Source organism: Eretmochelys imbricata, chromosome 2, assembly GCF_965152235.1.
Source record: "Eretmochelys imbricata isolate rEreImb1 chromosome 2, rEreImb1.hap1, whole genome shotgun sequence".
NCBI classification, from domain to species: Eukaryota; Metazoa; Chordata; order Testudines; family Cheloniidae; genus Eretmochelys; species Eretmochelys imbricata.
The window spans coordinates 119,253,295-119,276,853 of NC_135573.1; the positions used below are offsets into that span (position 1 = coordinate 119,253,295).

General features: G+C 42.7%; 1 protein-coding gene across 1 annotated transcript; it reads left to right on the forward strand.

Annotated features, from left to right (window-relative positions):
• Positions 1-941: 941 nt before the first annotated feature.
• IRF4 (interferon regulatory factor 4) lies at positions 942-22,856 on the forward strand. Its single transcript, XM_077810711.1, has 9 exons — positions 942-1,001; positions 3,527-3,763; positions 4,477-4,663; positions 5,644-5,732; positions 6,339-6,480; positions 8,939-9,046; positions 10,507-10,860; positions 16,200-16,312; positions 18,833-22,856. Exons 2-9 carry the CDS (start codon positions 3,560-3,562, stop codon positions 18,974-18,976), a joined length of 1,341 nt encoding a protein of 446 aa, XP_077666837.1. The 5' UTR covers positions 942-1,001; positions 3,527-3,559; the 3' UTR covers positions 18,977-22,856.
• Positions 22,857-23,559: the final 703 nt, after the last annotated feature.

Here is a 23,559-nt window from a genome sequence, read left to right on the forward strand (position 1 = left end):
TATGAATGGTATGTGCATGATCTGTGTATGAAAGCATCGGCTGTCCCATACCGTCTGTTCTTTTAGCATTAAAAATGTATCCGTTTCAGAATCCAATTCACTGACGTGTAATCCATCGATGGGAGAAAGGAAAGTCGGAAGAGTCACCCAACAATATACAGATTAGCGCTGTTCTAAAATCCATATGGCTTTAGCGGGGTGGTTTGATTAGAAATATATTACCGCAGACTTGAATTGTAACAAGCGGAATCTGATCCCTCCTCCCTCCCTCCCCCCCCCCCCCAGGTCTGGTACAAATGACTTTTGGGGCTGCTGCAGTTTATTCACCTTATATACCGTTTGGCTTTGAATACACTTTTTAAAAAGCCCAAGTGCCAGGGAGGGAGTGGCGTGTGAGTCTGATCATGCGTTGAGGAAGGGGAGCTAGTCCTGTGTAGCCCACGTGTGACCGCTTATGACTCTGGAATGTCAGCCCATGTGTACAGCAGCGCCTACCCTTCTCCTAACCCCATTCTCTTCCTGGCCCTCGGTTAAATCTGCTGCCCCGAGGGCACGGACAAACAGTGTTCTCGGGCAAGGACTTTTTTGCCACAAACTGTAAGCCTTCCACCACCATAAGGTGTGATCTACGGGTCGTTTACAGTAAAATAAAGCTGGCTGTAAAGCAGGTGATCAGGCAGGGATTTCCCGTTCTATTTATATGTATATCTGTATATAAAAACGATTAGGCGCTGTACTTTTCCCACGTGTCACTGTGTCTAGGTAAACCCCCAGCGGCCCGCTCCGCTTCAGTGCAGCCCCCGCGCTCGTCTGTATCCCTCAGTCCGTCCAACCTCTGTAAGACTCCGCCCCCAACCTCTTCGCCCCCCCGCCCCCCCGCCCCATCTGACAGCTCTTCAGTCCTATAAGTTCCTGCTTTCGCTCAGTTTGGTTGTTTCATATCTTTTTTAACCATTTGAGAAAACAGGCTGCCTCCTGCACTGAGCGGCTGGGTGAAAGAGGTAAGAGACCGATCATCCCCAATGATAATTGGGCGGGGGAATTGGGCATTTCTTTGCTTATTTAAGCTGGTAGTGATCTGATCCTGTTCTGGGAGTGTAGCACATTGAATGAGCATTATCTGCCAAACTCTCCCCCTCACTTTGCTTTACACGGTAGCTTTCTCAAGAGAAAACTCTTCAACCCATATGCTCACCCCGTTAGCCCCAGAGCGATTGCTGTCTGGGATCTCAGAAGTTAGAAATGGACATAACTTAGTAGAGCTGTCCCTCAGACAGGATATAGTGCCTGCCAGAGGATGTATTAAGCTAGCATTACAGTTGATCATGGGCATTTAGTGAGAATGTTGCATAAAATGAATTCAGTTGCAACAGGTCGGATGCGGGGCGGGCGGGGGGCTTGCTGTTGTAGACAAAGTTACGGAATTTCTTGTTTGTAAAATGATACATTCTAAAAGCCTGTCTGGAGTGAATGATCCTACATTTGCCCTTTGGGGGTGGTGGGGGAGAAAGACTAGCCTTGTCCTCCCCCCCCCCCATCTCTAATTCTGTGATTCTAGGAGAACAAGGGTTACTCCAGCACTTGTAATTAAGCAAATTTATATATTCATTTGTTTCTCTCTCTATTGAAAAAAGTGTGTGTGTGTGTGTGTGTGTAATAGAAATAATATTTTTTCAATCCTTAAATTAACGTAACCCTGGCCCTCGCTGGAACCTGGTAGGCGATCACACATTTCGATCTCCGGCCCCTACCCTCCTTGTCTGCTTTCCAGCAGCAGCCCTCGAGTCTTGCAAGACACAGATTTTTCTGACTGTGCTATTATTTTGGAAAGGGAGGAAAAATAAAAGTTTGGGGAGGATTCTATTAAGTTACATTTTTTTCCCTGTCATTTTCTTTTCCTTCCTGGCTTTTAAAAATTATTTTTAGTTAATATCTAAACCAGGCCAGCGGGGCAGCTCTGGGTTAAAACACGCGCCTGGCCTCACGCCGTGGTCTAATAGGAGGCTGGTGAGCGTGCTGCTGCCCTTCAGACTCTGTAACACACCTGTCCTCACTGCTAGTGGGAGTCCTAGGCTGTGCCGGGAGTCCCAGGCTGTGCCGGGAGCCTGCTGGCATTGCAGGGCCTGGCTGGCTTCAGTGGGAGCCGGAGAGGGCGGCATGAGATTCCTGTCCCTTAACCCCGGGCTCCGGACCGAACCCAATTCGCTCTCTTTTCGTAAATGTTACTATAAGGCTTTTACTGCTGGGTCACCAACGGGGAAGCGGAGGTGGAACCGGTCCGTGCTCTGCCCGGCCATCTCTCCGAGGGCTGAAATAGTCTCTAGCGCTATGAGATCAGGCTGACCTTTTCCGCTCTCTGTCCCAGGGTGGGTCGGTCAGACCCACCCCCACCAGCTGCGTGGAAATGATGTTCACTAGAACAATTTAGTGATGGAAAAGTCCCAGGCTCGGCAGCAGCCGTGCACTAGTGGGTGGGTGCAATTACCAAACACTTGGCCACCGCGTAGAAGTCAGAAGGGAAACTGCAAACTGCAAAGCTAGGGAGCGCCACACACACTTACAGCTACACATGGTGTCTGTGTGCGTCTTTGTGTGTCAAAATGCATCACACCTACATTTTCCCGGTCGATTCATAACTTGTGTGAATCTCCTTCACTTAGGATCTTTCCAGTCGATATCCAATTCTAGATCTGTTCAGTACATGCGTCTGTGTACAGGCGTCTTGCATTTGTGTCTATGCAGATTATTACACACCCTTAAAGTTCAGCAGCTTACTTGTATGAGGGGTAAGCTTAGTGCCTGCTCGGTCTGTTCCAACTTTTAGGTATAGGTATTAGTATAGGCTTGCATTGCTTGTGAATATTATAGATACACGCATGTAGAATATATTACGTCCTCCATGTATGGTTTTGAAACATACCCTCTCGTGCGGACTCGTGAATTAGCATCATATGTATGCATACACCGTGTGTGGGTATTTATGAGGACAATATATGTATACACACGCGCACTCTTAGAGATCCTAGGCGCTATTTATAACTATTTGTGGTTGAGGTTTTCAAAGCAGGGCGGGGGGGGGGTTAGTATTTACATATGAACACAGGTGTATACACGAACACATGCCCAGCTATACTCTCAGTATCTGTTTCATAAACACACTCACACACAGGCGCGGGAGGAGCAGGTAGAGATAAATACAGTGTCTGTCGAGGCACGTGGAGTCGCTGTCTCTCCCCGTGCCCAGGAGCAGCCCATCCATGCAGCCAGGGCGCAGTAGCTCTCAGGGCCGGGGCCTGGCCGACTCACCCCGCCGGGAAGAGGCTCTCGCTGGGCCCCCTTGCTGCTGTGCATCGGGGAGAGGAACTTTCTCCCGTTCCCCTCCCAGGCTCGAGCCCGGTCGCAAAGTTAAGCAGCCCGGGCCGGCCCACGCCTGAGGCTGCAGCTAGCGGGGTGGCGTTTAATAGCGGGCGTCTCTCTCCTCTCCTCTCCCCCCGGCCCCCTTCCCCTTCCCCTTCCCCTCCGTAAGCTGGTGCCCGGGCGTGTGCAGCGAGTGCGTGGCATGAACCTGGAGAGCAGCGAGTGCGGGATGAGCTCGGTGAGCTGCGGCAACGGGAAGCTCCGCCAGTGGCTGATTGACCAGATCGACAGCGGCAAGTACCCGGGCCTGGTGTGGGAGAACGACGAGAAGAGCATCTTCCGCATCCCCTGGAAGCACGCCGGCAAGCAGGACTACAACCGCGAGGAGGATGCCGCCCTCTTCAAGGTAGGGGGCGGCCAAGGGCCACTCACCCGCCCCCTGGGCGTGTCTCTTGCCGTCCTGCAGCCCCGACCCCCCTGGTCGGTGGGAGACAGGAGGGATCGAGTCCTTAGCAAGAAGACGGCGGGCGGGCGGGGCGGGGGGGGCAGGATCTCCCCTTGGCAGGACGTGGCCCCGAACAACGACCCGAGCTGAGCCGCTGGGGATCCTGCTCTCCAGCCAGCCAGGACCCACCGAGGCCCCATCCCGCCCCGTTGAAGCCAATGGGAGTTTTGCCCTTGACTTCGGCAGGCGCAGGTCTGTCTTTTTCAAGCGCATTGGTTGCTGGTTGTTGCCTGGAGCGAGGCTGTGCAGTTTCTCCCAGAATTAATGCAGTTAATTGCTTTCCTCAGCAAGCCCTCTCGGTTTTGGTTTTGTTTTATTTTAACGACAGGGTTGCCCGCGTCCATATGGAACACTTCCCCCCTCCTTCCTTCTCCAGCTGTAATCATAAACCTTTGTATGGTTAGAGAACAGTTATTTGTGCATTCATCCAGTCACTTTTCTTCTCTCTCTTACTATTTTATCTTGCCTTTGATACTATTTTATTACCTTATCAAGAAACCACCTCGCATATACTTTAGCATAAACCCATAGGGAATAAATTCCCCACTCGATTGCAATTCAGCTTTTGTGATTTTTTTTTTCTTTTTCTTTTTGAACATTTGAAATGTTTTCAGGCTTGGGCTCTTTTTAAAGGAAAGTTCAGAGAGGGCATTGATAAACCAGATCCCCCAACTTGGAAGACAAGGCTGCGGTGTGCTTTGAACAAGAGCAATGACTTTGAAGAACTGGTTGAGAGAAGCCAGCTGGATATTTCTGATCCATATAAAGTGTACCGAATAGTTCCAGAAGGAGCTAAAAAAGGTAGGCCATCGTAGGTTTTATATACATTTAAAGTCTCATTTTCCAGTGTGCAAAAACTGAAGAGATGGCCAATGTGCTGTCACTCATGTCATGTATAATCATACAGTCACTCATGTCAGACTTGGTAGCAATCAATACAATAAACAAGATGTGCAGTACTCAAGTACGTCTTATTTGGATAAATTTCCCTTTGACTTACATTGGAGGTTTTGCCTGAAAAAGAATGATGGGAGTCTGAATCGTAGCATTTGAAAAAATACCCCTTTGTTGGAGGTACAGGCATGCAGTATGTAAATTACTGGAGGGATTAACCTTGGCTGTACAGCCTCTATTTCAATTTTAAATAAAGTGATGCCTGTCTTAAGCAACCACTCAAGAGACAGGCAAAAATACGTTTGCTTAATGGACTTCAAATAAAGGTGGAGCAGACCTGAACTCATTAAGAGCCAGATTGTGCTGGACTACTTCAGGGGTGAGCAAGGTTAGCGGAGGGCATTATCAACCCTAGCCCTCTTTGCCTCTGCATAGCAGTCAAGTAAGGTCACAGTCCTGGCACTCCCCTGTGCTCCTATTTTCCTAGAAGCCCCAGACCCTCAAGACACCCCAAAAAGGGCACACAGCAGGCAGTCATCCCTCCTATGCACTGGCCATCAGAGCTGGATAGGCACATAAAGGAAATATGCTGCACCCCTTGAAGGGATGTGAGCGGCAGGTGTTCTTCCTTCATGCACTGGGAAGCTGTGGGAGACAGAATTCCTCCCAAAGGTCCCTCTGCACCACTCCCTCTGTAGGCCAGTATCTATGAAGCACAATCAAGCCCCGTGTTTGGGGGTGGTGTAGGATGGTCTCTTAAGAGAGGAGATTGCTTATTAAGGATGGTCTTTTGTACAGGTTTCTCTGCAGTAGATCATTTTCAGGTTTATTTAAGATTATTTCAGGTTTATTTAGTAACTTTGTTTTAATCCTTATCATGTATGTAGGAGCAAAACAACTCAGCCTAGAGGATCAACAGATAATGATGAACCATCCATACACAATGACTTCTCCTTACACTTCACTACAGGCTCAGGTACAGATCAGTCATGTGTTATTTTTTAGCTTGTTTGTTGGGTGTCGATTGAGCTAATTTTTGCAAGACCATATTATACTACAAGTCTTTCTATTTTGGTCTACCACCATTTAGTTCTGCTTGGAAAAAGACTTTTTTTTATAAGAAACTGAGAAATCTGGAAGCAATGTTTTTATCACGTGAAACCACAGGGCAGCTGATCCATCTGGGATTTTTTAAAATGTGAATTACAGCTCTGTTTTGTTAGATTTTTTTTGTAAAAATGGATGTATTGCCCTAGTACTTCTGGTGCCAGAAATTAAACATATGATGAAACAGTTCTTCTACAGTAATGTTTTGCAACATGCTCCAGTTGCCTATTATAATTTTGTCATGTTTATAGTTTACACTAATGGTGACATGCAGCTCATTTGAAAGCCTTCTCCTTTTGGCAAAATATCATCCAGGTGGTCTGTATGGTGCTTTGATCTACAAGAGATATGGGAGAACAAATAACAAAAGGTCTCCTGCAGAACTAAGGAAACTTTCTAATATGAGAGATTATGTGAAAGGCAGCATCAATTCTGATTACAGCCAAATAAAATAATGTCTCATTAAACTGAACAGGTGTCAAACTACATGGTACCTCATGAACGTAACTGGAGAGATTTTGCCCCAGAGCAGCCACACCCTGACATCCCCTACCAATGCCAAAGTGTTCCTTTTGCAGCTCGTAGTCACCATTGGCAAGGTCCTGCTTGTGAAAACGGTAAGAACATCTCTCTGGATATCAATTGCTCTCTAATCTAAAGAGACAATATGTGACCACCATAGAAGGACTACAGATTTCATATTTATTATTCATGGCTTCAGTGGCATTGGTATGGATGGCTTGATTTTCAGAAGTTCTGAGCATCCTTCAATGACAGCTGCAGGTGATCAGCACCTGTCATCTATATTGACACTTATTTTATTTTATTCTTTTATTTGTTTTACTGTAGTGCTTAGGAGCCTTAGTCATCACCATAGTATCTCATATTGCCAACCCCAAGCGTTCAAAAATTGAGTCACCCCCCCACAAATGATTTATAAATGACTATGTATAGATAATTTTTTTATTTGTCTTCTGATTTTTGAGTCTTTATGGTTCACATTTTTCACGTTTTTCTTCATCATCACATAGGTTAGAAACGTACTTCCCCCCCTTAAATGAAAGCTGATATTCTCACGTAGTCATAGCATTCCAGGATCGGAGGCTTTGTGAACTGTACTAAGTATTGATAGAGTTGGCAGCACCGAATCTGAGCACCTGAAAAACATGCAGAGTAGGGAAGTCTTTACCTTATGTGGGGAACTGAGGTACACAGAGATTAAGTGACTTGTTCCATGGTGACATAGGAGGTCTGTAGAAGAGCTGGAAATTGAGCCCGGGTTTTCTGTGTTGCAGTCTAATGCCTTATTCACATGACCATCCATTGTGCCGTGTATGGCTGCAGGCTCAGACTCTCAAGGGATATATGCTCATTTCGGTACGCAGGGATTTGCTCCATAAGTTCAGGTCCCCACATATCCATATGAGAATAATCTTGTAAAAAGTAGAAATCCTTAGTCCAAGATGAGATAAGGAAGGAATACTTAAAGCGCACAGGGTATTAGAACTACAAAATATAGTCCTTTAATGGTTCAAGTGCAATGAAATAAACTTCTGTTTACATTTGTCTATTGTCAGCTGAACACTCTACATTTAGACAAGTGAGCTATTTAGTTGAAATTTTATAAAATTCTGCCCTGATTTACACCCCATGCAACAGTTACTTCAATGGGGTAGTGAATGTAGGTTTTGGTCCTTATGATCTATTGAACTTATGCTGAATAGAAACACTAATTTTGAAGTGAACGGTGTCATAAACTCTTAGATACTATGGTAAAGACTGCTCTAGAAAATGCTAAGATAGAGAATAAAAGAAACACAGCATTTTCTAATACTAGAAAGAAGACCATAACTATAATTCTTCTCTGGAAAATTTATCTGTTGATTACCTGATAGAATCTTAGCATATACAGATTTAAAAAAATCACTGATATTTTTGCTTTGTTTTTTGTTAGTAACCATGAACATTATGTCAAGCTTTAGTAATAATATTGCTTTTCCTGGTTTCAATTTCATTCCTTCATCCCCCAGTCTTATGCTTATCATTACAGCTGTTCTTTAAAAGTCACTGCTCCAAAGCATCATTTTCCCTGCATTGTATCCCGGGTCAGCGGGCATTCTGAAGACACAAGAAATACAGGGCCTTCTATCTTTGTGGCTTAAAAGAAAATGAGTCAATCCCCAATGCAGCAAAGCATTTAAACCCATGCTTAATGGTCCAATGGGATGTCAGCATATGCTTAAAGTTAAGCACATGCTTAAGTGTTTTCTTGTATAGGGATGGATGTAAACAAATTGTCAAGTGTTTTCCTGTCTCAGGGTCTAAGTGCTGCATTAAGCTTGTATCAGAGAATTGGACAATAGTGGTTTACTCACTGGATTGTCTTGTTTGTCAACAGTCACTCAGGTATGCCCTTGGCACAGGTTAAAAAGTGAACTAGCTTTGCGAAGAGTCAAATCTGTCTATGGGAAAGAATAGTGTATCTTACCTGCATCATAAATATTGTGTTTATGGCCCTTTGAAATCAATGCTAAGATTCCTGTTGACTTCAAGGGACTTTGGACAGGTGTTATCACATTTCAGTTTGCCTCAATATTATCTCATTCGCAGGAAGGGATAGCTCGGGAAAGGACGAATGTTGACTGTAATATTAAAACTCTTAATACTCTACTGCAGGAGAATCTCTTTTCCCTACAGTTGCCTTCTTTCTTTAACACCATTAAAGACATAATGGCTGAATATTTGAGTTGCCTTTGATAAAACTCCTTAACACCTGTGAGAATGAGTGAATTATTTTTCATCAGCCTTCAAGAACACCATTATCTAGTTAAAATGCAGATTATTTCTATGGGAGAATAATATGCACTGATATGGTTAGGTAAAAGAACAACACTTAAAAGATCCAAATAAAAAAAATCTAGATAACATCTTGAGTGGATAAAATATTTTGGTCAAGGGGAAGTTTTTTTTATAGAGCTGAAGCTCAGAAACTCTCACATGCATAGCTGTGAACTCTAACTTTGCTCTTGGATTTTAGATAGCTAGATATCATTTGACTTTTTTTTGTGAAAACAGGTTGTCAGGTGACTGGAACCTTTTATGCTTGTGCACCATCTGAGTCACAGACTCCTGGGATCCCAATAGAGCCAAGCATAAGGTCTGGTGAAGCTCTTGCACTATCAGGTAAGTCTATAACACCAGGCTTTCATGGTGAACCATCCAGGAGGCTTTCCTTATAACTTTTTCCAAGTAAATGTTTTCTCACTGTTTATAGGGACTTCTTTTGTGAGTGCAAGTGACATTTCCTTTCCAAATGACTTCTGTGCATATACACTTAGGCCTCAATTCAGCAAGATTTTTAAGAACTTGTGGAACTTTAAGCACTTGAGTAGTCCTCACTGAAATCTGTAACTCAGGTTGAGATCAGTGGGACCATTCATGTGCTTAAAGTTACACACGCTTAAATACTTTGCTCTTTCAAGCAACTTCTTGGGTGCTCCTCAATGAGTCATCAGATAGGACAACTGCTGACAGGTGAAGCAGATTCTTCTTTAGCTCACCACACAGCCATATTGCTTTTGGATTCAGAGGTCTAGTGGTTTTTTGTTTTTTTTTTAACCTGGACTGTATCCTTTCTGAAAAATTCTATTTGTTTGTTCAACATTTTGTCCTATGGATACTTTTCTGTCTTCTCTGTTGACTGCATCAGGATTTGCATCGTTTATTTATTCTTGATAAAATAAAACCTCTTGGTACATTGGTAATGACACTTTCACTCTCTGAAAATAAATCTGTTCAGCCAGTTTGCAGTTGTTCAGACTCAAGGGTGGCTTTTTTATTTTATTCCTTATGTGGAAATGTAGGAGCTAGTTTGGTTTTTAAACTAACAATGGAAATTATCTGGAGAAATTGACAGTGCAATGTTAAGGGGAGAGACTTGGCTGGCAAATGGCAGGCAGAGTTAAACACATGCCTAAGTGCCCTTCCTGAGCAGGGCTGCTGTCCCGAAGTTGGTCTATTTGCACAGCCCTGCACCAGTGCTGTGCAGGATCAATCCCTTAACAATCACTCTCCTGTGTCGAGTGACCACTTTAAAACTATGCCTAAGATTTCAAATATAATTTTGTCTGTGTTTCAGCCAAAGACCACTTCTACTAGGCAACTGATTGCATTTTTGCAAGTCTTGTGGGTAGTTGCTTAACATGGTTCTATACGACATCTTGAGAGAAGCATAGCTATTTTCTGATTTATCTAGGAGAACATCCTGAGACTGAGCATTAATTCCAATTAAACCTGTGAAGTACAAACACTTTTTTCCCCATTAATGAAAATATGCAGCTTGCCAGGCATTAATGTCTAGCATATTTTCTGCTCTCTGCATCACCGGCTATGCAGTTCCCACTGCAGGGGCCTCTATTGGTAGAAGCTGGTGTTGGAGTCTGTGCTTCCATATTTCATTATTTCAATTCAATCTATGTTTTTCCCTAAATCAGGGCTAAATTCTGAGAGATGCTGAGTATTAGAAATGATAGGTGCATGGCACCTTGCAAGATCTGGCCCATTGGCCTTAATAGTACTATGATGTAATGTAAAATACTCACAATATTGAACAGCAGTAATTTTTTTCCAAAATATACTTATAGACTGTCGACTACACATCTGTCTATATTACCGTGAAATACTGGTGAAAGAGATGACGACTTCAAGTCCTGAAGGCTGTAGAATATCTCATGCCCAAAATTATGAGGTCAGCAGCTTGGATCAAGTTATCTTCCCGTATCCAGAAGATAATGGCCAGAGGAAAAACATAGAAAAATTACTGAGCCACTTGGAACGTGGAGTAATACTCTGGATGGCACCTGATGGGCTTTATGCTAAGAGACTTTGTCAAAGCAGGATCTACTGGGATGGACCTCTGGCTTTATGCAGTGACAGGCCAAATAAACTGGAAAGGGAGCAGACCTGCAAACTTTTTGATACTCAGCAATTTTTAGCAGGTAATTTTCAATTTAGGTTACATGTTGTCTATATAAATGTCACCAAATCATTGTCATTGTGGTTCCAGATGGGAACTATTAAAGCGCTCTTTGTACTAAATTACTCCCACCGAAGTGGTTGGGAGATGCAGATGCTCAGCTGCTCTCTGGATGTGGCCGTATATGTAGGTGTTAGAAGAGCACAGCTTAGGAATACTGTTTTATTTGTATATTACCATGGTTAGTTCTGCTTTTGATACACTTATGTGGCTCCCGTTGAAAGTGATAGGAACCACTCATGCTCAACTGAGGACAAGGTAAGGCCTGTGTCACTTTATACTGAGTGGGAGGAGCCCAACAAAATAGTCCTTCGTAAGATTGGATAGTCGATGGACCACATTCTGATTTTGGATCCACTGTTGTAAATCTTGAGTAACTCCATTGTCTTCAGTTGATTTACTCCAGACTTATGCTGGTGTGAGTCTGAAATCTGACCCAGAGTATTTAAACATGAGCAAGTATTAATCCCAACAGATATTTTTTAAATCTGTGTTTTGGTGTGTGTGTGTGTGTCCATATTTAGACAAATATTCTGGAAAATATTTGTGGGGTGAATTTATAGACTCTGATTTTCAACAATCATCCTATTAACTAATGGCATAGGGCAAGATTGTAACTTGCCCAACACACCTGCAAAAGTGAGTAAGATGTTTGAAGGCACGCCCTCAACTCGCTGCACTGGTTATTTGGATTGGGGGTAGCAGAATGGAGGGGAAAACAGCCCCACAGGGGATACTCCTGCTCTGGGAAGGGAGTGGATGGAGTCTTGGCTCCAATTTCCAAGATGCTGACCAGCACTTCTGAGCTAGCACAGAGAGATGAGCAACCTGCTCCAGGGAAAGGGGTGGACGCAGATTACTTCCCCTCCCCTAGAGTAAGGGGAGAAACAGGGCGGCACAATTATATGCTGCCCCTTACTAGGGCTTGCGGCAGAGCTACAGTTGAGCTGTTAAGTTTTAGAGTCTCTCCTCCTGGGCAGAACACCTTACTGCCTTTCAGACCGATATATTGGTATAAGTTACAGTTTTGTAGAAAAATAATGCAATGCTTTAAAAAAATAGCCCAACTGAGCCACTGCCTTTATAAGATTTCATTTTCCAGACTTTGATGTGTCATCCTAGCAGAATTATCAAGCATCATATACATTTAAATATACATCTGAAGAGGATATGAAAATTGACAGTTAAAAAGGGGAATTTGAGCTGGATTTATGGGGTTACAACTTCTATTGTATGCTAATTGTAAGATGTATCGTTATGCCTGCAATCATGTGTCTGGAAGTCCCTTTTCCTTTTTCAGATGCCACTTTAAATTAAATCTGGCTCTTCCAAACCATTCACAGGATATGTGGCAGTATCTGTTTAGAAGCCTGTTCCCAAAGGTTAACTTAAGCACAGTTTTCTAAGTTATGTGTTTGCAAATGCATGTGCAAACACGTGTACGATTGCATGCTTAATTTGTGTGCAGTTATCACAACAGTGTGTGCAAATTGGGGTGTAACGTGCAGCTAGCCAGGTAACTTCTTAAGTGACTATTTTGCCATGCACATACCATAGCTACACATTAATTTTGGTTAGTGAGTTCCCAAATCAAGTGTGCATTTGGGTGCGGACAGTCAGAAAATCAGACCCTTAGGAGATGGAAACACTCCAGACTTCTACTAAGAGATGCATGTCCCAAAGAATTCACAGAAGGAAGATGCAGAGTCTGGGCTGTGGCCTTTAATTGATACGGCTGTGTATTGGTGCGGGGATATGTCCATACGGGACTCACTGAAAGATTGGGCTTTGTGATTCTGGCATATAGTACAGGGGTGACCACATTCTAACGTCTGGGTTATTTATGGAGAGATCTGAGTGATGACTTTAGCAAACCAGGAGAGAAAGAGAATTTGGAGAAGGCTCAAAGATTGGAATTGGAGAAGGGTATGAAGGGGCATTAAGGAGGCTTGCATGAGTGGAGAGTAGGCAGCTGGAGCTAGAATAGAAGGAAATGAGACCTGATTTGGGGAGACATGTGAAAACCTGGCAGTTGAAGTCTGAATTTGACCCAGGAGATGAGAGGGAGCCAGTGGAGCTGTTTGAAGAGCAAAGTGACATGCTCAGAGCAGTGAGAGGACCTCAGGTACATGCTTTCATGCATTTGGAACAGCTGGGATTCTCTGATTCTCTTTCATATTGAAGATCATTTCTGAAACTCTTCATGGGCCAACTCCCTTCTCTATCCCATCCCTTCCCAGGGCTATTATGCTGCAATACTTTGAGAATCACTGAGGCTGAGGGCTTGTCTACACTTACTGGGGAATTGAAGCACGATGCGTCGGTGGTCGATTTAGCGGGTCTAGTGAAGACCTGCTAAATTGACCGCAGATTGCGCTCCCATTGACTCCTGTACTCCATCTGAATGAGAAACGCAAGGGGAGTCGATGGGAGAGCATCTCCCGTCGACATCGCCTTGTGTGGACCCCGCGGTAAGTAGATCTAAGTACGTCGACTTCAGCTACATTATTCACATAGCTGAAGTTGCGTAACTTAGATCGATCTCCCCCTGTAGTGTAGACAAGGCCTGAGTAAAATTCTGTGACAGAGGAGAGGTAGGGATGGGGTTCTTTCCCCAGTAGTAACACTGGGACTTATTAATCGGGAATTGCACTGATCCCAGACTCCTCCTTGCCCCCTCTTATGACACCTAAGTGAGTGCAGCGTTGGATGATCATACCAAAGGACTGAAAATCTCCCCCTCTGCTCCTAGCAGGTTGTGAGCGTTTTTAGGGCTTGTTGGAAATAGAGAGAGAACATTATCTACTTTTTTGTTCAAAGAGAACTGTACTCTATTTGTCATTAATTATTAATTTATTATTCATCATTATAATTTATTATTCAGTTGAACGTAGAGGCCTCAACTGAGACTAGAGCCCCGTTGTGCTGGGCACTGCACTTACACAGAGTAAGAAACAGTCCCTGCCCCAAAGAGCATTCAATTGGAATAGAGAAGACAGGCAAATTGTGGAAGAAAGGAAGTGTTGTTATGCCCATTTTACGGATGGGGGATGTCCAGCATGGAGAGATTTTGTGACTTGTCCAAGGTCTCACGGGAACTGAGCCCACATCTCCTGAATCCCAGTATAATACCTTAATCACAAGCCCAGCCTTTCTCTCCGCATGGTGCTGTCCCCCATCCCAATATTGTGTTAATTTTAAAATATTTTATGATTGATTTCCTTTTGCAAGGTTTCCCAAAAGACACGAACCACATTACAGAGCATTATTAGCTCTTTATAAGTCAATGACATAAAAAAGACCTCATGTAAAGCAAAATGTGCTATGGATGTTGAAATAAAGATGTGGTTTTCTTTTTTTTAAATTCAATTAAATATTGTTAATTTTACGGTGCCACTGGCCAATGTATTTTAACCCAAGTGGAGCCCTCTTGTAAACGTCTCCCCCACACATTGCCTATTAATATAAATAATATAAATATTTATATATTTGAGAGGCAGTATTGCCTAGTGACTAGAGCACTGGACTGGAATTCAGGAGACCTGGGTTCTTTTCCTGACTGTGCCACTGTCCTGCTGAGTGACTTTGTACAGGTTACTTCCCCTCTCTGTGCCTCAGTATCCCCATCTGTGAAATGGGGCTAATGATACTGATGTCCTTGGTAAAGCGCTTGGAGCTCTACGGGTTAAATGTGCTGTATAAGACCTTTATGGTGTTGTTATTGTTTATTAGAATCAAACGATGACTATAACCAAATTTGCACTTTGCACATTGCAGCCTTTTGAGATTTTCATTGTATTGTATTATAAACTAACATTTTTGATGATGCTATGTTGTGCCTAAAGAAATCTCAGTGCTTTACAGAGCAATAGAAGGGATGGAATCCTGGCCCTATTGAAGACAATGGTAAGACTCTCACTGACTTCAGTGGGTCCAGAATTTCACCCAAAGTGCCTCCTCTACAGAGTTTGCAGTATAAAAATAGACATGACCCAACAAGTGACAGCAGCAGAGAGGGAAAAGGAGGATGAGGGGGGCAATGAAAGGCCACAGATGTCACTGTGTTTGAGCCTGGCCCTTTTCAAAGGGTCTGTCCACACTGGAATCTGAGATGTGATTGCAGCTTGGGTAGTCAGACCCACACTGGCTTTCCCTGTGCTAAAATGCCTAAAAATAACAACGTTGATGTGGTAACGTGGGCTCCAGTGTGGATTATACAAGCATGCTGGGGACCCTGGGGACTTATGTGCATTGCTAGTCCATGCGGCCTCATTCAGACTGCTATTTTTAGCTCTGTTAGTGCGAATATGTCTACCTGCGCTGTAATCACACCTCTGATTGCAATGTAGACATACCTATAGAATAGAGAGCTCACATGAGATCTCTGGGACCCTGGCTCCTGTAGTAGAAGCGAAAAGCAAACCATCCAGAAAATATGTGATCTGAACTAATTACATTCCTGTGGATTCATGACCTGGCGGGGGGTGGGATGGACAGTATACAGGCACTAACATGGTTCTGTCTGGGCCTGCTCCTGCTCCCACTGAAGCCATTGTCTTAAGTGGGAGTAAGATCAAGCCCTTACAAAGGTGTACTAGCGGCATTGCAAGCTAGTCCTGAGATTTGCCATCTACTTTCTAATGAACAATCCATCTTCTGAGGTTCAGTCATCACAAGTAGTGGGCACAGAAGTATAGTCTGAAGTCAGTGTAAACACTTTTGTTACTTAAATTGCTCTCAGTTCTACTCTTAAGGGTGACAGGCTTTCCTGCAACATCTCAGCACCATTGTTTTTGAAAGAAGTCGTGCAATGTGACTTACATAGCATGATCCTTCTGAAATGTATATGTGGATGGGAGAAACTTAAACCGGCAAAGTTCAAAAGTCCTGAAGAATGTTTCCGAAGTTTCTGTTGTTGAGCCAAACACAAGCATGAATCTGAGGAAATCCCAATTGCTGTTTATATGAAATTACTCAAAATGCAATACAAATAGAATAATTGGAGTCTCTTAGCTCTTGGAGGGAGACAAAGTTTTCAGCTATTTGTCCCTTGCTGGTACTTATCTGTGTTCTCTCCCTGATCTGTGGCAAAGTCTCCAAGATCCTTGATGCTGGTATCTCTCCTTTCTCTCAGACTCGCTTTCCCTTTGCTAGACCCTGTCATCACTTTTGCCAGTTGTCCAATAGAACCTCTTCATTGCTCCTGTAGTCTGCTGTTCTGCTCCAAGGTCCTTCACTACTAACTCTGGAACTCAGCCATTGATGGTGAGGATTTTCTGAACATATCTTTTCTGTCTTCAGAATTGCAAGCTTTTGCCCACCATGGACGTCCATTGCCTAGATTCCAGGTTGCTCTGTGTTTTGGAGAGGAATTTCCAGACCCACAAAGGCAGAGGAAGCTAATTACAGCCCACGTAAGTATGCTTTGTTTCATTTCTTAGTTTAAAATGAAGAGTATGTGAATCTGACAGGCAGCCTTCTCTTCCTCTCATCAGTAAGCTGTGGGGGAGGCAGTATAGTCTAGTGGCTAGGGCACTGGACTGGGAGACCTGGGTTCAGTTCCCTGCTCTGCCATTAGCCCGCTGGCAAATCATATCCCGCCCTGTGCCTTAGTTTCCCCATCTGTAAAAAATGGAGATAAGAAGACTGACCTCCTTTGTAAAGCGCTTTGCGATCTACTGACGAAAGCACTTGAGAGGCGCGATTACGACTATTAGCTAAATGGAACAGTTTGACTAGTGTCAGCCATGTGACACTAGTAAGCAGGGCCTTGCATAGAATATTATTGCATGACTGCCAGAGCTGGTGCATAATTGTGGATTCTTTTAAAATTGCCACATAAGTATGCTGCAGCATCTAAGCTTTCTCAGAGATACCCCCTCCCATTTCGCCCCTCCTAGCCTCAGGTGTCTGCACCGCAAAATGCCATAGCAGACTGAGGCAGGCTTTACTGCTTGGGTTACTCTTGCTTCACCTCTTGGCGGCTGTCTTCGTAACCCTGGGCCTTGACTATACTGCATACTTTTACATTCATTTCCCTGCAGTAGTGCAGCTGCACCAGTGTAAGCAATAGTGGAGGCTGGGATCAGCTGCTTTCCAAAACCCGAGCTCCACAGAGGAGATGTACCCATGGTCTCCCTGTCCACGCTAGAGGCAGGGTTTAGTTTATTGCCATTCTCTCCAAAGTGGGAGAATATTGGTGTTTAATTTTGTAAGTCATCCAGATGCTAAGGTGATGGGCCAGAGATTTTTGTAATAAAATAATTACCTTCCCTTTACAAATTATGTAACTTCCTTACCACTATCTGCCTGCAATGCATTGCCCTGTGGTTCCCCTGGATAGAGGATTACAGCTTCCAAGTTCAGTTTGCTGTCCTCCCCAGACATCCTCTGTTGGAATGAATGTTCCCATGGTCAGGTTAGCTTTTTCTTTCTTTCAGAGATCCTCTAACTCTAACACATGCGCCCCCAACCCAGACATCAGTCCTGCATCTTTAGATTGCTGGGGAGTATTGAGCCAGGAATACAATGGCGTAATTATTCGAGCAAAGATCAGAGATATCATTGGACCTCAAGCCTCCTCATTTCCTGCTTAGGCCCCCAACAGTACAAATTCTCTCGTACATCTCCACCATCCATAACACCTCCCACTTCCCAGCTACTCCCTCTCTCCTCCCATCTGCTTTCCAAATTTCTGGCCCCCCTTCAAAGTACCCTTTCCCCACAGCCCTCCTCTCCTCAAACATATTCTCTCCCTCCGCCCACAAAGACTCTCCTCTGAGCCTGTGCCCACTGCCCCCCCCCCACCTTCCCGCCCCCATAACTCTCAGTGAGTTTGGTCTCTCCTCCAGCGCTCTGCCTCAAACCTGACCCTGGTTATGCTGGCTGGCAGCTTAATCTCTTCTCTGGAATTGGCTCAGCCCCTGCCTTGGGTCCCCCTGTTCTGCACTTGGAACTGATGGGGGATGGGGAGGGTGGGAACTGAACAGGCTTCATAGAGCACTCAGTTGCATGCCTGCCCAGCAGAGGCCCAGAACAGCCCCTCGCAGCAGGCGGTTACACCTGCAGTTGCTTCCTTCCTGTCCAGCTGACCAGTCCAACAGCTTATGAGGGGAAGTGGCGAGAGATTGCTGAATTGCTACAGTAAGCATCAGCCTCAAACTCCTGTCCCTTCCTCCACTGCTGATGTCGGCTGAAAGCTAGGGAGGACATGTTCTTCCCCCTGCCACCCACACACCTTTCCTCCATAAAGTGATGTCCGTGCAGGGCTGCGTCTAAATGTTTAGAGGATCTCGGATCTTTTCTCAGAACATATTTGTTCCCCATTTATAAGTCTCAAGTTTTTATATCCTAGGAGTCAAAGTTAAGTATTTAACTAAGGCACTGTGCAAAGCTGGGGCCCCTTGGGGCTAGTGAGACAAGCAAAATGAGTCGAGCCGCTCAAACACTTCACAAAAGCTTGGCCCTATTAAACCAGTGCAGTGCTGAACAGATACAGTTAGGGATGAATGGACATACAATAACATTTAAATTTAGAAATGTTAGACTTGGACTCAGAATAAGGGACTGATTTTTAAAGTTAAGCATGTGAAACTGGGCCCGCATTTGGCCGTGCCTAATTTAGCCATGGAAATATGGGCACACACAAATCAGGCATCACATGTACCTATGGACTAGCTGACAGGGGACATTTGCAAACGCATGCTTTATGCAATGGGTGTTTGTCAGCAAAAACTGCAGCTCGCTCTAAGAATCTGGAGTTGAAGTAAAGGCAGAGCTCAATGAGAACAGAGTGCATTTTCTTTCCATTTTGGTATGTGGAACTGTTTTATTTTGGCTTGTTTTAAACATCTTTTTATTGTTGAGTAAATAGCTAATACGAACAATATGGAACATGCTATCACGCTTCAATAACATTTTTATCTGTTGTTAAGGTTGAGCCAATGTTTGCAAGGCAGCTGTATTACTTTGCTCAACAAAACAGTGGACATTTTCTGAGAGGCTATGATTTACCAGAACATGTCACTAGTCCAGAGGATTACCACAGATCTATTCGCCATTCCTCCATTCAAGAATAATCTCCTCAGAAGGAGTGTGTTTAAGGCTTTGTAAAGATGATGCATATTGGAAGAACAGAGCTGGATCACATCTTGGGGATCCAAATCACAGCTGGATTTATTCAGGAAAACAAAGTCTCAGAGATTGGAAAACGAACCAGAACAACAATATCGTACAATAGAAACTATGGGGCTTCAAGATTTGGATGGTACATCTCACATAGATTCCGCGGTTGCTGGGGATAACTGTGAAAACTGACAAAATGTTTGATATGTTTACATTGTTTAAACGTTCTCCATGGTTTGAGGATGACTTCTTGCTGAAGACTTAAATTCAGAGTTTACAATGTTATGATATTTGCAGAGCTATTTATTTGTGATTACAAATCTCAGGGCAGGGAAATATATTGGCAGTATTCCCAGCATGAAGCTGTAGCTACTGTGGGAAAGGTGGCACACAAGTGGCCTAGGCATCCATAAATGTTTTGTTGTGAATAGCTACATATGTAAGTGGTTAAGAATTTAGACTGTTAAGTGTGGTAAACTTTTTATGCCTATATTCTTCTATGAAAGTTTCAGTGTGTATTTTTTTTAAAAAATCCAATCCTAATGAGATATATATTTTTATGCCTGACATTTCTCTTCACAGTGAATTTTGTTATTATCACTGCTGTTAGTAGATTGATACCCATAAAAGCACTTAGAAGAGTTATCTAGATGGCGTATTTGGGGTAGTACATTGTGAAGGGTGGCCATTTAATGTTCGAGAGTCAGCAAGCAACTGATGCTTCTCTCTAACAATCTCTAGATCTGGGAGTTTTTGCTGTCTGTGTGGCAGGTGGGATCATTGACTTGAATTCTAGACCATAGAATAAAACAGGTTTCTGAGAAAATGACTGTAATCTTTGATAATTATTCTTTCGTATATGATTATATTTTGGTGGTCATTCTCACTGGCACATATATGTAACATGAAATAGATTTCCAAGGTACATTTGTATAGATATGGTAAATATTCACAAAAAGAGTCATTGACTTACACAAGGTCAAGTTCTGCTTTTGGCTGTGCACCTACAGCTCCCTTCCTTGTGTACGGAAGTCAGTGGGAGCCAGGTGTCCAAAGAAGAGCAGACTTTGGCCCATAGTATCAGTAGAGCTGGGAATATCTATCCTAACTTTTTGTTTTAAAAAGTAAAAAAAAACAAAAAAGTAAATTTCCTGAAATTATACTAACTCTTAATGCTGGGGTGTTGATTATTTACTTGCATATGCAAATGAACTTGGAACTCCTTTGTATGACAGAGAGAGAGAGATCTGTCAATATTGGGATGTGTGTGTGAAATTCTACAGTCTATGTTATGCAGGAGGTCAGACTAGATGGTCATAATGGTCTCTTCTGGCCTTAAAAATCTGTGAATTTATATTTCTCATGCCAGAAAGATCCTCTCCACGGTTAGAAATACACTTTGTTTGAATTTCTAGCTAGAACAAAATTGTATATGGTCTGACAGCAGACTCACATTCTAGGGAACTTTATACATCTTAAAGATGCATACTATTTTGGGATATAATATCCCCCCTTTTCTCCCCTCCCATAAGGCCAGTTTATCAGTTCATTATGTTTCAATGTTCTTCCTTACTTGAAATATCTTTCCTGACTTACGTGTTCTTAGGGGAATACTCTATCTCACAGACATTCAAATCTCTGCATTAGTCAGCCTCCAACCCTTTTTAATTTGCACACTTCTATGTATATTTTAGTCCAGTGAAGCATGCAGAACTTCAGATGAAATCAATGGGACTTTTATGTGCAGGACTGAAGAAATGAACTGATGTACAGTATTGGACGTGGTTTTAACTTTTCCTAATAGTCATTGCTTCACTTGTTGAGCGTCTCCGCACACATCTCAGAATCAAGTCCTGGACCCCACCAGTTCAGCTTTGTAGATCAGATGTGTTGTTTTCTGAGGTGGGGTTAGTTCTTAAGGGCCTAATCCTGCATTGCCATCTCCGGCAAGAGGCCCAGTTAAGTCAGTGGGAGGTTTGTTTATGTAAAGATTGCAGGAACAGACCACAAGAAAGGAAGTCTGAAATATGAAAACATTCAGTGTTAGTTCACTTTGCAAAGCATTGAAAAAGATGTATTTTTTCCTTTGCTGAATTGTAGACGTTGCAGGGAATAAAAATCACTGAGGGCCAGATTCTGCTATTGGATGCCTGGAGCTCCCATCAACTTCAGAATTTGGACCTTGATGTCTTCTATGGCTTATGTGAAATCCTGATTCTTAAAGTCAAGGCATGGTGGTATCTGTTTTCAGTATCACTGCATATTGGAAAGATATTGAACTATTTGTCCAATTCATCAAGTTTGACTTGGAATATGCTATTTTCAGGATGATATTACTAAATTCCTTCGGGAAAATACAAGAGGTTGTAAGTTAGTTATGTTGGCCTTTGACCCTGCTCCCATGGAAATCAATAGTGAAAGTCCCATTGACCTTTAGTGAGAACCAGATGATGCCTTATGGGAGCAAAGAATGGCACTTACTGTTAAGTGATCAGTTTTAATCCTTCTGGAATGTAAGGGGAGTTTCAGATTGTTCCATCAAGAGTATAAAGATCACAGCTTCATAAGCTTCTATGTTTTAGAATAAAGGCTACAGAAACACTGAAAGTTTGTAGATTCATTTACAAATTACATTTATTTTTTGCTGGTAGATATTTTAGGATAGGTTAGTGTCATGTAAGTCTAAAAGCTGATTGTGTTGAACTACTTGTTGTTTGAATGTGGTACCTTCCAGGAAAGCAGTGAATTGCAAGTATAGAATGAGGCAGCTTCTCAAAATATGTTCCAGGTTTTACCCATTATATCCCTGGAGAGAAGAACTTTCCAAACTTACACTGATTTTACCAACACCTTGGTAATGATGGCCAGAATTTCACAGGTTCATTGTAGACAACCTAGCATTGCTGTTATGGTACTGCCCCGATTCAGCTAAGCACGTAAGCTCTTAGTTTGAGCATGTGCTTAAGTCCATTCCTACTCAGCAAAGCATGTACGTGCGTGCCGAATTCTAGTGCTTTCCTGAATTGGGGCCTAAAGATTGAGGTACTGGGGTGTGTGTTTGAGAGAGAGGAGAGGAGTTGTGATAGGACCAAAGGGAGGTGATCAAATTAAACAATAGGAACTGTCCTAGTGGAGTAGCAACAGCGTATGCCATTGTACTCAGTAACCCAAAGCAAGAGGAGAGTCTGCAAACTGTGCAAGAGATCTACGAAGTCTTTTAGGAAGGGGAAACTATCCATCTCTTTGTGTTGCATCTTCTGCCATTCAAAGTCAGAGGTACATTAAGCTTGGCTTTGGAAGGAGCTTTTAACTATACTCCCCTCAGGAGTACAGTACAGTAAAGTTAGCAGCTGTTGAAGAAGAAGGGATTTAAAAAAAAAAAAAAAGAAAGAAAAGCATCCAATAAGAAGTTGCATATGATATCCAGTAGGACTGTCTGTAAATTCTGAACTAATTATGAGTACCCTATTTGTAGTGTAGGAAAGCCTCCAGGTGAAAATTTATTTAACACAAACAAAAAGCCAGAAACATCTATTTTTGAAAAAGAGCAATGAATATCTAGAATGGTACTGTGAATTACATTGTAAATTGATTTTTAAAGACTGTGTTTGACTTATGTGACAACATGCTATTGTTCCAAATAAACAATGGATAAATAAAATGGGGAAAAAACACCCAAAACATTTTCTCTGATTTAAATGTTTTTACCCCGTCACTAATGTAAAAGCATTTGAATTACTTCCTACTTCTGTTAAATTCTGTTTATAGCTTCTGAAGTCTACTTCCTTCCTGGTAGGATTTCAGTGGTATTATATCTCAAGTGTTTTACTTCTAGCAAGACTGATGACAAAGATTGATCTGTGTTTTAAATGGAGTCCATTGTAATTTGTCAATATTGTAATCTCATTCTAATATATAAACGTTGCTACAACTGTCTTTGATCTTTTGTAAGAGCTTCATGTCCAAATCCCAGAAACTATTTGCTTTCTTGAAAAATTGGCTTTGTCTCACTTTAAGTGGTTCAGTCTACTCTTAAAAGCTCATTAACACTTGCGGGGATGTAGGTTAACCAGAAATGAGAAGATATATTTAAGCGAAGTACAGCGTAAGAGGCTTTGTGGAAAAAACACAGGATTCACGTGAAAACCCCCATGCTTTGTACGTATGCTGTTTACATCAGCATTTGTCAGCAAAGTGGAGGTGGGGAAACACCATTCTGATCAGAGAGCTTTGAGGAAAAAGTAAAGCATTCAGTCATGCTGCTGTAGATCATTGTCTCCTTCTAGACCCTAGAGATACCATAAATAATGTGGTTCCTTTTTAATAAGAATAACCTTTTTTTTTTTTCTTTTAAATTGATTTGTCCTTTCTCAGAAACAATTGTGTGCCATTTGTGTCAATTTTAGCTGGGCTTGGCGTGGGATTTGTGATCACTATGGTATTTTCAGAAGAATTAAATATCTTATCTCCTTCTTATTAAATTTATAGCAGATTTCCATTTCATATTTATTAAGGACTAATTTCTAAAAGAGGTTGT

What these genes read in the sequence shown, in the direction of transcription:
- IRF4 (XM_077810711.1), top strand. Translation starts at nt 3,560, where the DNA reads ATGAACCTGGAGAGCAGCGAGTGCGGGATGAGCTCGGTGAGCTGCGGC. An exon ending in TCCAGAAGGAGCTAAAAAAG is followed by an intron (nt 4,664 to 5,643) that starts GTAGGCCATCGT and finishes TCATGTATGTAG; the next exon opens with GAGCAAAACAACTCAGCCTA. An exon ending in GGAAGCTAATTACAGCCCAC is followed by an intron (nt 16,313 to 18,832) that starts GTAAGTATGCTT and finishes TCTGTTGTTAAG; the next exon opens with GTTGAGCCAATGTTTGCAAG.